Source organism: Podarcis bocagei (assembly GCF_964188305.1).
Source record: "Podarcis bocagei genome assembly, chromosome: 10".
NCBI lineage: Eukaryota > Metazoa > Chordata > Lepidosauria > Squamata > Lacertidae > Podarcis > Podarcis bocagei.
This window is the reverse complement of record NC_138135.1, coordinates 14,240,802-14,254,278: the sequence shown is the minus strand read 5'-3', so window position 1 is coordinate 14,254,278 and position 13,477 is coordinate 14,240,802. Positions and strand designations below refer to the sequence as shown.

At 45.1% G+C, this 13,477-nt stretch overlaps 4 protein-coding genes across 9 annotated transcripts in view; 2 read left to right on the top strand and 2 right to left on the bottom strand.

The window, feature by feature from the left end:
• GYS2 (glycogen synthase 2) overlaps positions 1–13,210 on the top strand; it is a 178,114-nt gene extending 164,904 nt beyond the window's left edge. Inside the window, exon 17 of the mRNA XM_081210022.1 lies at positions 12,813–13,210. The gene's annotated coding sequence lies outside the window, so the exon portion shown is untranslated. The remainder of the gene's footprint in view (positions 1–12,812) is intronic.
• DNAI7 (dynein axonemal intermediate chain 7) overlaps positions 1–13,477 on the bottom strand; it is a 278,992-nt gene that overhangs the window by 24,806 nt on the left and 240,709 nt on the right. For 3 of the 5 annotated variants that reach the window (XM_081209959.1, XM_081209961.1, XM_081209960.1), the window contains exon 1: positions 361–543. The exons of 1 other annotated variant lie outside the window; for it this stretch is intronic. In XM_081209959.1, coding sequence (XP_081066085.1) covers positions 361–528 — 168 coding nt within the window. In that variant the 5' untranslated portion in view covers positions 529–543. Of the gene's footprint in view, positions 1–360; positions 544–13,477 lie in introns of those variants that run through there. One more of the 5 variants, XM_081209962.1, reaches the window with a different exon arrangement.
• ETFRF1 (electron transfer flavoprotein regulatory factor 1) lies at positions 3,727–8,640 on the top strand. 2 transcript variants are annotated; one of them, XM_081210585.1, is made up of 3 exons: positions 3,727–3,868; positions 8,138–8,222; positions 8,331–8,640. In XM_081210585.1, the coding sequence occupies exons 2-3, from the start codon at positions 8,178–8,180 to the stop codon at positions 8,544–8,546; spliced, it is 261 nt and encodes an 86-aa protein (XP_081066711.1). In that variant the 5' UTR covers positions 3,727–3,868; positions 8,138–8,177; the 3' UTR covers positions 8,547–8,640. The 2 variants fall into 2 exon arrangements, with proteins under 2 accessions (XP_081066711.1, XP_081066712.1); XM_081210586.1 differs by having other exon boundaries at positions 3,817–3,877.
• The window catches only part of KRAS (KRAS proto-oncogene, GTPase), a 48,225-nt gene continuing 45,511 nt past the window's right edge, over positions 10,764–13,477 (bottom strand). Inside the window, 1 exon segment of the mRNA XM_081210535.1 lies at positions 10,764–13,477. Within this exon segment, the coding sequence (XP_081066661.1) occupies positions 13,422–13,477 (56 nt within the window). The 3' untranslated portion in view covers positions 10,764–13,421.

Below are 13,477 nucleotides of genomic sequence, written 5' to 3'. Positions count from 1 at the left end.
CTAGTGGTAGCAGCTGGGGGGAGGGCAGCACGCCCCAGGTTTAAACGAATTACATTTTTGCCATTTCTGAAGAATTTAAAGCATGCATAATTATGTGATTTGCATAAAATAAAACATACTGAAGCCAATTGTCAAAAGGATTCTTTAAAGCATTTTGCAAAGGGCGGATGAGGAGTAGATGGCCATTGCACTAAGGCTTCCACACATTTATTTGACTCGCACCTAATTTGGGTATGCAGATTTATGCTAATGACACAACCCACTCCTCCCCCCCCCATTTTGATGTGGGTGCAAGCGGGGTGGAAATGGGTCCTTGCAAACCAATGGGGCTGCCTCTGCCCCCCCCCTTCCCCCTCTCACCATCTCGCCTCCTCCCTCTGCTCGCCCAGACCGGGCGGCTGGAAAGTTGTTTACAGCCCCGCCCCTCTGTTTCCAAGGCAACGAGCCCCGCCCACGAGCCCTTGGCTCCGCCCTCCACTTGCAGCCTATTGAAATCTCTCCAGGGAGGAAATTCTTCCAAGGGGCCATGGCGCAAAACTGTCACATACTTCCGGTTCGAAAGTGAGGCACATGCATAAAGAAACCCTCGTAAATACCATAGAATGGGTGGACTACAACTCCCATCACCCACAGCTAGCAAGGCCAGAGCTCAGGGGTGATGGGAGTTGTAGTCCAACAACATCTGGGGACCCACAGGTTGAGAACCACTGGTCTAAAAAGATCTGGGATTCCTCCAAGTGCCATGGTTTTCTGCTTGCCCCGCAAGGGGGGGGCGCTCCAAATGGAATCCGGAAGTGTGACTCTCACTCTACCTTTTAAACTTTTCTCCCTAATCACTATTATTTAAGTCGCTTGCTCTGAGTCTAAGCAGCAAAAGCCCTTTTGTCTACAGTTCAGATTTCGGGGTTATTTTTGAAGCCTTTACTAACTCCTGTCAATAAAGACACAATGCAGAAGATCAGAACTCAGCACCGTTGCAGTAGTTCAGCAGCACCCAAAGCGTGCATATTGGGAAGTAAGTCCCACTGAAGGGAGCGGGGCTTACTTCTGCACTGTGTGGAGCCACTCTGCCACAAACCGCTCAGAAGGCTGAGTAGATGCTGTCTGCAAGGCTTTTTTTTTTTAAAAAAAGAAAACCCCATACATATTTAATTATTGCAGTTTTAGCCCAGCTTTCCTCCAAGGAGCTCAAGGTGGTGAGCATACTTCTCCAACCCATTTTAGTATAATATAGTAATAATAATTTATTATTTATTTTTATTTTTTAAATATTTTATTAGATTTTATCAATAGAAAAGTTTAGAAAACACAAAAGACACATGCATGACAAATAGAAAAATACAAAAGCACAAAAATACAAAATACAAAATTACAAAGATTAAGCACAAAAAGAAGAAAAAACACATATAAAAGAAAAACAAAATTTCTCTCTTTCTTAATCTCTCCACTTTAAATTAACTTATTTTCCTGACTTCCTCACATCTCCCATTTTTGTATCCCTTTTAAATTTAGTTCAGCAAATTCATGATCTATTAGTTTGTCCATTTGTTAATCCCCTTATACTTTGTACCTTGTTGCTAGGGCCCCTTAAATTCATTTCAATGTCATCAACATTAAAAAATTTTATAATATTTCTGCAAATAAATTTTAAATTTCCTCCAATCTTCTTCCACCGACTCTTCTCCCTGGTCCCGGATTCTGCCAGTCATTTCCGCCATCTCCATGTAGTCTATTAGTTGTGTCTGCCATTCTTCCAAGGTGGGTAGGTCTTGTGTCTTCCAATGCTTGGCGATGAGAATTCTTGCTGCTGCTGTGGCATACATAAAGAAAGTTCTATCCTTTTTTAACACCAATTGGCCAACAATGCCCAAAAGGAAGGCCTCTGAATAATAATTTATTATTTATACCCCACCCATCTGGCTGGGTTTCCCCAGCCACTCTGGGCGGCTTCCAACAGAATATTAAAATACAATAATCTATTAAACATTAAAAGCTTCCCTAAACAGGGCTGCCTTCAGATGTCTTCTAAACGTCTGGTAGTTGTTGTTCTCTTTGACATCTGGTGGGAGGGCGTTCCACAGGGAGGGTGCCACTACCAAGAAGGCCCTGTGCCTGGTTCCTTGTAACCTCACTTCTCGCAGGGAGGGAACCGCCAGAAGGCCCTTGGCGCTGGACCTCAGTGTCCGGGCAGAACGATGGGCGTGGAGATGCTCCTTCAGGTATACTGGACCAAGGCCCTTTTATTCTCATAACAACCATGTAAAATAGGTTAGGCTGAGAGTAAGGTGAATATGGCAAGCTGTTCCCAGTGGGGTCCGGCTGGTGCCACCAAGAACAGCCATTATTATTATTATTATTATTATTATTATTATTATTATTATTATTTGTACTCCACTTATCTGACTGGGTTCCCACGTTGGAGAGGGTTGGACTAGATGGCCCCTGGAGGTCCCTCCCAATAATTCTATTATTCTATTTTATATTTTTAAAATCTTTGTAAATTGGTAGGACTTTTTTCCCCTACATATGAGGCGAATGGTTGAATGGTTTCTTTGAATATTAAGGTCCGTTATTGTTTCACAAGATGTGTATCTCTTTAAGGAGCAGAGTAAATATCATGACCTAGTTTTACAGCTGTGAAGCAGTATAGCAGGTCCTGCTAAGTTGTGTTAATTTAAGCTGTGTCAACAATTGGGTATAGTATATTAACAGCAGCATGTACCTCTCTCAGTACCCTGGTTAATGGGTCATACTTATACATGCAATGTAATTTGGTTTTGTAATTAAAGCCAAGCAAAAGTTATTTTTGCGTTTCTTCATTGTTTCCTGAACGTGTGGTCTCCCCAGCACGCTTTCCGCAGCGCAATTAATCTGCTAAATATGCATCACCTCCCAATAATTAGAATAGAATAGAATCATAGAATCATAGAGTTGGAAGAGACCACAAGGGCCCTCGAGTCCAACCCCCTGCCAAGCAGGAAACACTATCAGAGCACTCCTGACATATGGTTGTCAAGCCTCTGCTTAAAGACCTCCAAAGTAGGAGACGCCACCACACTCCTTGGCAGCAAATTCCACTGTCAAACAGCTCTTACTGTCAGGAAGTTCTTCCTAATGTTTAGGTGGAATCTTCTTTCTTGTAGTTTGGATCCATTGCTCCGTGTCCGCTTCTCTGGAGCAGCAGAAAACAACCTTTCTCCCTCCTCTATGTGACATCCTTTTATATATTTGAACATGGCTATCATATCACCCCTTAACCTCCTCTTCTCCAGGCTAAACATGCCCAGCTCCCTTAGCCGTTCCTCATAAGGCATCATTGATGTTCTATTATTTTATTATATGTTTTTAAATCTTTGTAAGTTGCGTAGACTTTTTTTTTAACATATCAGACGACTAATGATAATATTCATAAATGATATTGAGAAATACTACCCACTAGGGGGGCAAACCTTTGGATATTTGATACACATTTGTTTTGTGATTCATTTTTTTTCCATTATGAAACAGCAAAGTTGAAAATGCTGGTTAAGGAATTTAATAATTCTCAAAGCTGGAGTCCCCCCCCCCCCCAGTGTATGAGAAAGCTGGATTCCCATGTTAGAACATTTAAACACACTGAACTGAGCGGAACCTGCTTCCGTGGGTAGAATAGAAGTGACACTGCAGAAATCAGCGTGTGCTACTCTACACCTTTCATATCTCTACGCTGCCCAGTACCTTTCCTGCAATCCCGCGCAGCCGCACTAGGAGGCTCCGAGCCCACAACCGACCCCGCCGCCTCTTGAAACTCCCGCGCAGGCGCAGTGGTCGTTTGCTACGCCCCGCCTTTCCAACAGCTGGGCAGGCTAGCAAGCCATGGGCTGCGAAGGTAAATACAGTATGTACATAATTATCTCCCCACCCAAAGCTTCTGTACTGGGTTGGGGAGTGGGGGTCGGGATTTGGGCTGCCTGCTTTGTAAAAGTTGTGGGGAGAGAAGAAAGTGGGGGAGTTTCTACCTTGACCAAGTGCAAAAAAAGAGGTTCCTGTATCTTTAAGAGTTTTTAAGATTGATATGAGGCTGCATTTTAATATTTTAATGTATTTTAATCTTGTTTTTTAAGATGTATTTCAATCAATTTTATATTTGGTGTTAGCCGCCCTGAGCCCGGTCTTGGCTGAGGAGGGCGGGGTATTATTATTATTATTATTATTATTATTATTATTATTATTATTATTATTATTAGAGTGGGAGGTGGACTGCTTGTCTTGCAAGAATGAGAAAAGCTGCTCTTGCAAAAATTCTCCCCCTTTAACTCTGTTTTGTACCTTTAAGATATTCTTGGGTGGGGGGAGTAGCTTTCCTTGCAAAAATGAGAAAAGCTGCACTTGCAAAAATTCTCCCATTTTAAACCTCTTTTGACTGCTCCTGCCCCATAGGCATAGCTGTCAACGTTTCCCCTTTTTTAAGGGAAATTCCCTTATTCCGAATAGGATTCCTCGCAAGAAAAGGGAAAAGTTGGCAGCTATGCCCATAGGGTTGCAAACTTGACGGACTGCTCTTCATGAAACTGCTCCTTTCACAGAAGCAATGAGCAGGTGGCTGTTTGCTTTCTTTCCCCCCAGGCCAAGTTATCTCAAGGCAGTATAGGATTTTTATTTTATTTTTCATTCAGGCCCATTTGATCCTCATAACAACCCTTTGAGGTAGGTGGGTGATGCTGGCAGCGGGCCCAAGGTCACCCAGAGTGCTTCACGGCAGAGCAGGGAAGCGAAGCTGGTTCTTCCAGGGCTTAGTTCAACACCCTGAACATTGCACAACAATAGTTATTAGTTCCCATGCCAGGAAAACCTTCAGGTGTTGACTTCTGCAGATCAAAACTCTTGGAGAAAGGCAGAGGAGCGGATTTATGCTGTGTTGTCCCCACCCAGAGCCAACCAGTTGCAGGACAATTTGGTGTTTTTGCCTCAGATGAGCTACAGGCAGTGCTTTCCCCCCAAAAAAACAATGTTTAGGGGTACTCTCATTTTCCTACTCATATTGAAATACTGCCCCTCAATGAGGCCAAACTTAGATTCACAAAATGTTTAGGGGTGTGCGTACCCCTGCGTTCTCCCAGAAAAAAAAGCACTGGCTACAGGTGTTCCTTAATATATCACGTTGTTGATAATCTATCCCACAATACAGAACACTCTGCTCTACTACTTAAAAGAAAAGAAAAAGTGGTCCAATTAAATAAAATAAATCCTAACGTTACCAAAATTAAAAATGCAGTTTTAATCATTTAAATTGCAGGTTTATATACCCTTTTCTTACTGATTTAACTACTCCAGAATAACTTCCACTCTCTTGTTCTCTAGTACTAAAATAGACAAGAACTATTTGCTCTGGAAAGGTTCTGGGGTGGGGTGGAAGGTGACCTTCATCTTTAGATAGTTTATTTCAAGCTCTGTTCTAGTTAGGAGCTTGGGAGAAAGAACCATTCAACCAACATTTGACAATTCTGTAAATATAACACCAGTTAAAACAGCAAAATGCAGTGTCAAAGCTACTCGGTGCCTCACCTTGGTCGTAAAAAGCAAGGACGGGTTTGCTTCTTAAGTTGTTTTGCAATGCTTCAGTGAAATGATCCATTTTAGGGCTTGGGCTGAGTCTCTGGGCACAGGGAGTGAGCTAGGTTGCCACCAGCTGTTTTAGGTTAAGTGGGAGCAGATTGTTAACTCCATGGAGCCCAATGGAAATTATGACGAAATAGACATTTATAGGATTGTAAGTGAGTGGACTGTAAAGCCCCTGCTTTTCAATTAGTGCATTAGGTGTCATCAGATAATAAATAGGCAGGTGGAAAAATGGGGTGTATAAGGTGTTAGGGGAAAGGGTAGTACCTTGGTTGGAGGGACACATCCTGCTCCTTCTGGGTTAGTTTATCCACCTTTGGTCCCCACCCTGCACTCAGCTCTCACCTGTGGCTCCGAGAAGTTGTCAGTGTTTGACAGCGGCCACACCCCACAAACGGCTTAGACTGGCCTGCTAAACCAGGCGAGGGGAGCTGACGGGTCTCAAACCCTCTGTGAATTAGGAACTTCCCCTGCATGCGAAGACAGGCTCAGGCGGATTGAGCGAACGAGACCAAAAGTGGGTCCAACGGTCCAGAAAGCAGTTCTGTCTGTGCTGTAGAGGGGAGTGAGGGGCAGATGGGGCTCGTGTACCTGGGAAGGTAGCCCATCTCACTGAAGGAAAACTGATTCTAGACCTCCACTGCCTTCTGGGATATCTTCAGGACAAAGAAAAGACTAAGGAGTAAACCCTACGCAAATCCAGAGCAGGGTCCCTAAGACAGTTGGATGGCGCCTTGTATGCCTTCTTCCTGCAACTCCTGCAGCCAAGCTGGTGCCAAACATCTTGCTCTGCTTTCCTGTAGACCACATCAGCGAGGCTGAGAAGGGGGTCTTGTCGTCTGGGCATCCCAGGACCTCCACACACACTGCCCAGGCTTGCGCATCAAGGAGGTCACTTAGGTGCTGTTAATGCAGCATTTGACTTCACCCCCAGAGGCAACACTCCATTGTCTCTCCAGACAGAAGGATGCCAACCAACCGCAAAGCAGGGCCCAGCCTTCAAAACAGGGATGGAGAGTCTCTGCAGCTGCGCAGATGTTTGTTGTTGTTTAATCGTTTAGTCATGTCCGACTCTTCGCCAGGCACTCCTGTCTTCCACTGCCTCCCGCACTTTGGTCAAACTCATGCTGGTAGCTTTGAAACCACTGTCCAACCATCTCGTCCTCTGTCGTCCCCTTCTCCTTGTGCCCTCCATCTTTCCCAGTATCAGGGTCTTTTCCAGGGAGTCTTCTCTTCTCATGAGGGTGGCCAAAGTAAATGCCATCAGTACCACCCAGCACAACCAATGGTCAGGGATGGTGGCAGTTGTAATCCACAGCTGCAGGATCCCAGACTAGATTGGCCCCCATCTTACATCAATATGTTAAATGTTTCAGAGTATTTAGATATTTCCAGATATCTAAATTCATGGTTCTTATTAGCCTGGGTAGCACCGAGTTAAAAACAAAAGAGGAATGTAAATGGGTAAAATTGATGGTAATTGCAGCCAGACAGGTTATAGCGAGTAATTGGAAAAATGCAGAAGAGCTAGGGGTGAACCAATGGAGGGGGGAAATTGAATAATTGAATAATATTATAATTTTAGAATATCTAACTGTGAAGATACACAGAATGAAAGAGTTTAAGGTCAGTGAGAAAGAGAAGGATTGGTTAGAGAAGATATTGAATTATTTGGGTAGGTTTGAACAATTTGGGGCAGTTAAAATGTTAAAAGTTAAATAAACCTTGTGCAGCAAGGAGTGTTAATGTATATAGAATTGTACATATGGCCGATTTGAATATGTTATTATTGATTATGTATACTCAATGTATCAGCCGCCTGGGGGGGTTTCACTGTTTGGGTTTTGCTTGTTGGTAAAAAAATAAAGAAAAGAAAAACTGTTTCAGAGTATAATAATGGTGGTTGCATCAGGGCCTGCACAATATACCGGTATTTTGCAAGCGCAAGGAAGACACCCATTGCATCTGGCTGCTGTGCTGTACTAGGGGCTTGCGGAAGTGGAAGGGCTGTGGAGTGAGTGGGTTTCTGCAGTTGGCTAGGTAAAGGGACCCCTGACCATTAGGTCCAGTAGTGACCGACTCTGGGGTTGGGGCGCTCATCTCGCTTTATTGGCCAAGGGAGCCGGCGTACAGTTCCCGGACCATGTGGCCAGCATGACAGAGCCGCTCCTGGTGAACCAGAGCAGCGCACGGAAACGCCGTTTACCTTCCCGCCGGAGCGGTACCTATTTATCTACTTGCACTTTGACGTGCTTTTGAACTGCTAGGTTGGCAGGAGCAGGGACCGGGCAACGGGAGCTCACCCCGTCGCGGGGATTCGAACTGCCGACCTTCGGATCGGCAAGTCCTAGGCTCTGTGGTTTAACCCACAGCGCCACCCACATCCCTCTGCAGTTGGCTAGATGGCCCCTAAAACTGAAGGAAATCAATCAAATCCTCAAGGAGTCGTGTCAAGCAGTTTGCCAGCATCCAAAGCACCAGTCACTGTTCCTAAGTCAGGCTTCATTATGCAGCTAATCTCCGAATGATTGTTCTTCAGGTAGATGCCAGCGCGCATGAGTTAAGTGCGTGAACTGAACATGACCAATCCGCTAAGATACGAAGTGCTGAACCTTTACAAAAATGTAAGTCCTGAGGAGCGGAAGCTAGGTGAAAACAAAATGCTTTGCCCGTGTTCTGCGCCCTGTGTGACTCTCAACTTTTTTTGTTTTTTTGCATTGTGTGCTTTGAAGCTGCTGTACCTCGGAAAGGAATACCCCAAAGGGGCGGACTACTTTCGGACCCGGCTGAAGGCGGCATTCTTGAAAAACAAGGACGTGAAGGAGCCCGAGAAAATTAAAGAACTCCTTGCCCGAGGGGAGTTTGTCATGAAAGAGCTGGAGGCGTTATACTTCCTCAGGAAATACCGAGCTCTGAAACAGCGTTACTACGAAGAGGATGGCAAATGATGTGCATTGCGGTTTGAAACGCTTGCCCAGGCCATAGGTTAAAGGGGGGGGGGATGATCTACAATTAAAAAAAAAGTATAGATTGCCTATTGAACGAAGGTAATGTGTTTTTTTTTGTTTTAAGTTGAAGTTCAGCAACGCTTGCTGTGGTTCTTTTTTCGCAGCTGGCTGTGGGGGAGGAACGCAAATCCACATTTGCAGCCGCTGAGACCATATAACACTGGTCTTGAAAGACCTGCACTGGCTCCCAGTATGTTTCCAAGCACAATTCAAAGTGTTGGTGTTGACCTTTAAAGCCCTAAACGGCCTCAGCCCACTATACCTGAAGGAGCGTCTCCACCCCATCGTTCTGCCTGGACACTGAGGTCCAATGCCGAGGGCCTTCTGGCGGTTCTCTCACTGCAAGAAGCCAAGTTACAGGGAACCAGGCAGAGGGCCTTCTCGGTAGTGGTGTCCGCCCTGTAGAATGCCCTCCCACCAGATGTCAAAGAGAAAAATAACTACCAGACTTTTAGAAGACATCTGAAGACAGCCCTGTTTAGGGGAGCTTTTAATGTTTAATAGGTTATTGTATTTTAGTGTTTTATTGGAAGCCGCCCAGAGTGGCTGGGGAAACCCAGCCAGATGGGCGGGGTATAAATAATAATAATAATTATTATTATTATTATTATTATTATTATTATTATTATTATTATTATTATTTTATTTTCAGGGAAGTCTTCGCACATGCATCCCCCAGCTCCACACAGATGTTTCTGCTGTGTGTTCAGATGTCAGGGGGCAAGCAAGTGGAATCAGAGGCGGAGGGCTGTTTGGTGTGCTGTTGCTCCTGTGTTGTTGAGGACGCGGCCAAAGAGCACCCAAAAAGAGCTTTGCTGTACATAATTACACATGTCCATGGTTTAAGCCTTTTTCCTAGAGTTGTGCATTTAAAAAGGGAGGTGGGGAGACTTTCCCCCTGTGCTAGTGACACTTCATTTCACCTGGAATAACAGAGTTAGTAGAGCACGAGGTGCTTAATCTCAGAGCCGTGGGTTCGAACCCAACGGTGGGCAAAAAGATTCCTGAATTTCAGGGGGTTGGACTAGATGACCCTGAAGGTCCCTTCCAACGCTACAGTTCTACGATTCTAATTTCTACAACCACTGCTCTTGCATGTTCAGCTGGACATACAGCTATGCTGACGGACCCTTGCACCTCTCCTCTCCCCCCAAAGAACTGAAAAGGTCTGCTACCATCTTGGGAAGGTGGGCAAGAATGAGAGACTAGCCTGTTCAGTGGGGAGAGCAGGAGTGGCTGGGATTTAGTTACCCAACACAGTCTTGTGCACGCCTACTCAGAAGCCAGTACAGTTGAAATCAGGTATGCATAAGGAGCTTGGGAAGAGGGTGGGAACAGATACGGCTGGCTGTGTGTTATGTTAGAGAGAATCCCGTATCCTGGGTGAAGCAAAGCTGGTTTTTACACCTAGTCCTATTTGCCTGTGTTTTCAACTTTTAAGCTCACAAAAAGGAAGTATGGCCTTTTAAATGCCAAAGGTACAGAACCTACACCCTTCCAGGTGAACCACAATTCCCATCAACCCTGAACACAGCCCAGGTTGGCTGTGGCTGATGGAGGCTGGAGTCCGGCAACAGGTTGTCCACCACTTCTGTAAACAGCTACTATAGGGTATGATCTAAACGGCCACCTCTTTCCATATGAACCTACCCGGACCCTGAGATCATCACCTGAGGCCCTTTGTTGTCGTGTGCCTCCTCCTCAAGAGGTTCGTAGGGTGGCAACACGAGAACGGGGCCTTCCCTGCAGTGGCTCCCCGTCTGTGGAATGCTCTCCCTAGGGAGGCCCGCCTGGTGCCTTCAATATTCCCCTTTAGGTGCCAGACGAAAATGTTCCTTTTTAACCAGGCCATGAGCTGATTAACAGTCTTACGTCCTTTTAAATGTTTGCAGGAGTGGGGGGGGGGTTCTTGTGTTGTTTTGCTTTTGGTCTTGTTTTTCACTTTGTGGTTTTGCTGTGAACCGCCCTGAGGACTTTGGACAGAAGGTGATAAAACAAATTTAATAAATAATATTAGCACATGAGGTCACCCCCCGCTGAAGCGAAGCAAGTCTGGGTTTGGGAAGTGTCCGGGTGTGTAAGCCACATGCCTTCCGTTCTATGATGGAAGAGGATCAGGACATGAATAAATTCTGCTTTTGAGAGGAAAAAACAAACTGTAGAAACACAGACTTTTTTATTTATTAATTACAACAGGAGCAGTGTTGTTTTGTGACAAACTTGACAGATTTCATATCGCTTCACAGCACATGCTGCTGATAAAAACATCTGTAAGGGTTTAAATGAACAGTGGTCATTCTTCAGGTGTGACTTAATGTTTCGAGGTCACAGGATTGAAATAAAGATGGGGGGGTTCTCCCCGCCCCCCAAAAAATGTCCATCACCTGGGTCACATTGCATATATTTTGCCTCAAATGAAAACAAAAAGCACAATGTACAAAACATGTATTTTTCTTATTTTTTTTTAGTTTATACTATACAAAAATAGTTAAAATACATTCTAGGTAAACACATTGCATTTTAAGAAATAGTTCCTAGTAGGAGATTTGGCACTCGAGAGAGAGAGACGAAGGGTAGGAAGGAGGCTTATTTTCAACATAAAAACACGACAGTGGAATTAAATTAAATTGTTAGGCAGGTTTGGGAAAACTGTACAGCCTAAAGGGCACAGCCCACCAAGTTACTGCTGTTCATTGATTCTGACATCATCTTCCAAAAGACAAAACAAAACGCTACTCTTGGCACCTCAACGCTTTTGTGAAATTCCCCCCTGTGTATATTCTATATGCACACACTTGAACTTAGCCAAAAGGCAGAGATGGCTCATTTCAACAAATCAATCCAATTTGAATTTTCCTCCTCTTTTTTTTCACATTTTCACTTTTAATAGAAAAAATAGTTAGATTTTTAAGCGTGACCCATGGCAAACTGCCTTGGGTAAGTGAGGTTGGGAGGGGTGGGGGGAAAGAAACTTGCTTCTGTGACAAGCCCGCAATCCTTACATTCATTCAAGTTGATTGGAAACGCTACAATAAACGGTGGCCCAAAGCAGAAATTATACATAAGGAAGGCTAAGGAGGTGTTATCAATATTGCAGTCAGCAGAACCAAAACCTTTTTGGAAAAAAAGTGTGTTGGAAAACCAGGATCAGTCCTTTTATCACAAACACAGCGGAAAATAAGTTGGGAGATCTCCCCGCCCTGGTTGCCTTTTATACCACAGGGACAGGGAAGCTGTCGCCATCCAGACATTGTATTCCCAACAACTCCCATCATCCTTGACCACTGGCCATTTTCGCCGGGACTGATGGACATTTGAGTCCAGCAACACCTGGGAGGCTGCAGGTTAACCACCTCGGTTTTCTAACAAAGACCCAGGCAAGGTGCTGTCCTAGGCTTGATGCTTGCTGCCATCACCTACACCCCAGCAACCGCAAGAGGCTAGCTTGGTGTCCGTCAGATGATGCTGGACTACAACTCCCATCATGCTGGCTGGAACTGGTCAGGGATGATGGGTTTCGGAGTCCAACAACATCTGAAGGGTACAATGTTGGCTACTCCTTGGGCCATTGCCAACTCAGCCAGTTCTGGCATCCCACATCTGAAAGGGGCTTCTTCTCCTACCCCTTTCCCACAAGAACCATCTCTTACCTAAATGTTGGGCCCTGAGCACCCCTAACACGGTACGATGGTCCACGCATAGGTGGAAGGTTTCGCAGCTCCCCTCTTGTGACAACTTGAGGTCCATTTTCCTCGCCTGCAGCAGGCCTCCCGTGGTTGTAATAACCAGCTTGCTTCCGCTCGACTCTCTGTATAGTGCAGAGCCCCTGATCCTACCGTGTCATGGTCCTCGCCTGCTCAGGAATGCCCTGTTCCTGTAAATCACCTGGGTCTAAAGTGCTGAATTTCAACAGGAACTCAAAACTTTACACAGGGCCTCTGGGGCTCAACCGCTGATGCCGGCCCTCTCAGCCCTCACCATGCTCTAGATACCGTATTTTTTGCTCTAGAAGACTCACTTTTTCCCTCCTAAAAAGTAAGGGGAAATGTGTGTGCGTCTTATGGAGCGAATGCAGGCTGCGCAGCTATCCCAGAAGCCAGAACAGCAAGAGGGATTGCTGCTTTCACTGCGCAGCTATCCCTCTTGCTGTTCTGGCTTCTGGGATTCAGAATATTTTTTTTCTTGTTTTCCTCCTCCAAAAACTAGGTGCGTCTTATAGAGCGAAAAATACGGTAGTTCAAATGAGATACCTGTTCCTCCTCCTCCTCCAACCTATGTACAAGGAGGAAATCCATGGGATGTAACAGGGAAGGGAGTGCCACCAGAAGCATCCCGTCTTCTCGTTCACCCCTCCTGCTCTTGGATGAAGGGACTCCCACCCCAACCCCGGGAAACAATTGCCCCAGGCAGAGGCAATTCTACCAGTAAGGCAGTTCCTGCAAAAACAGCAGCAGCAGCAGCCAGTCACAACTTCCTAAGAAAAGAAAGGAGGAGTAGGTGGGGGAATCAGAAGACATTAGCAAGTTTCGCATGCACCCAAATACCACCGGATAAAATGTTCTCGGGTGTTCTTGATTGATCACAGGCATCGTGAGGTTCAAGAACCAAAACTCCAGGAATACTGGCACTTTAGGAATGCTTTCCACTGTCACTTAAACGCAAGCATCCAGAAAAGGCATCCGATGGGTTCACAAAGCAGGGAGAGAGGGAAGGTGTCTGTTTTAAAGTAATGCTAGAAACGTGTGTGCTAATAATTTAGTGTAATGGTACAAAAATGAATCACGTTTTACCGACGTACACCTTAAGGACGAAGGGTTAAATTGCATTTACATAATTATACACTTTGTCTTCGACTTCTTTTTCTTCTTTTT

What these genes read in the sequence shown, in the direction of transcription:
- ETFRF1 (XM_081210585.1), top strand. Translation starts at nt 8,178, where the DNA reads ATGACCAATCCGCTAAGATACGAAGTGCTGAACCTTTACAAAAAT. An exon ending in TGCTGAACCTTTACAAAAAT is followed by an intron (nt 8,223 to 8,330) that starts GTAAGTCCTGAG and finishes TGTGCTTTGAAG; the next exon opens with CTGCTGTACCTCGGAAAGGA.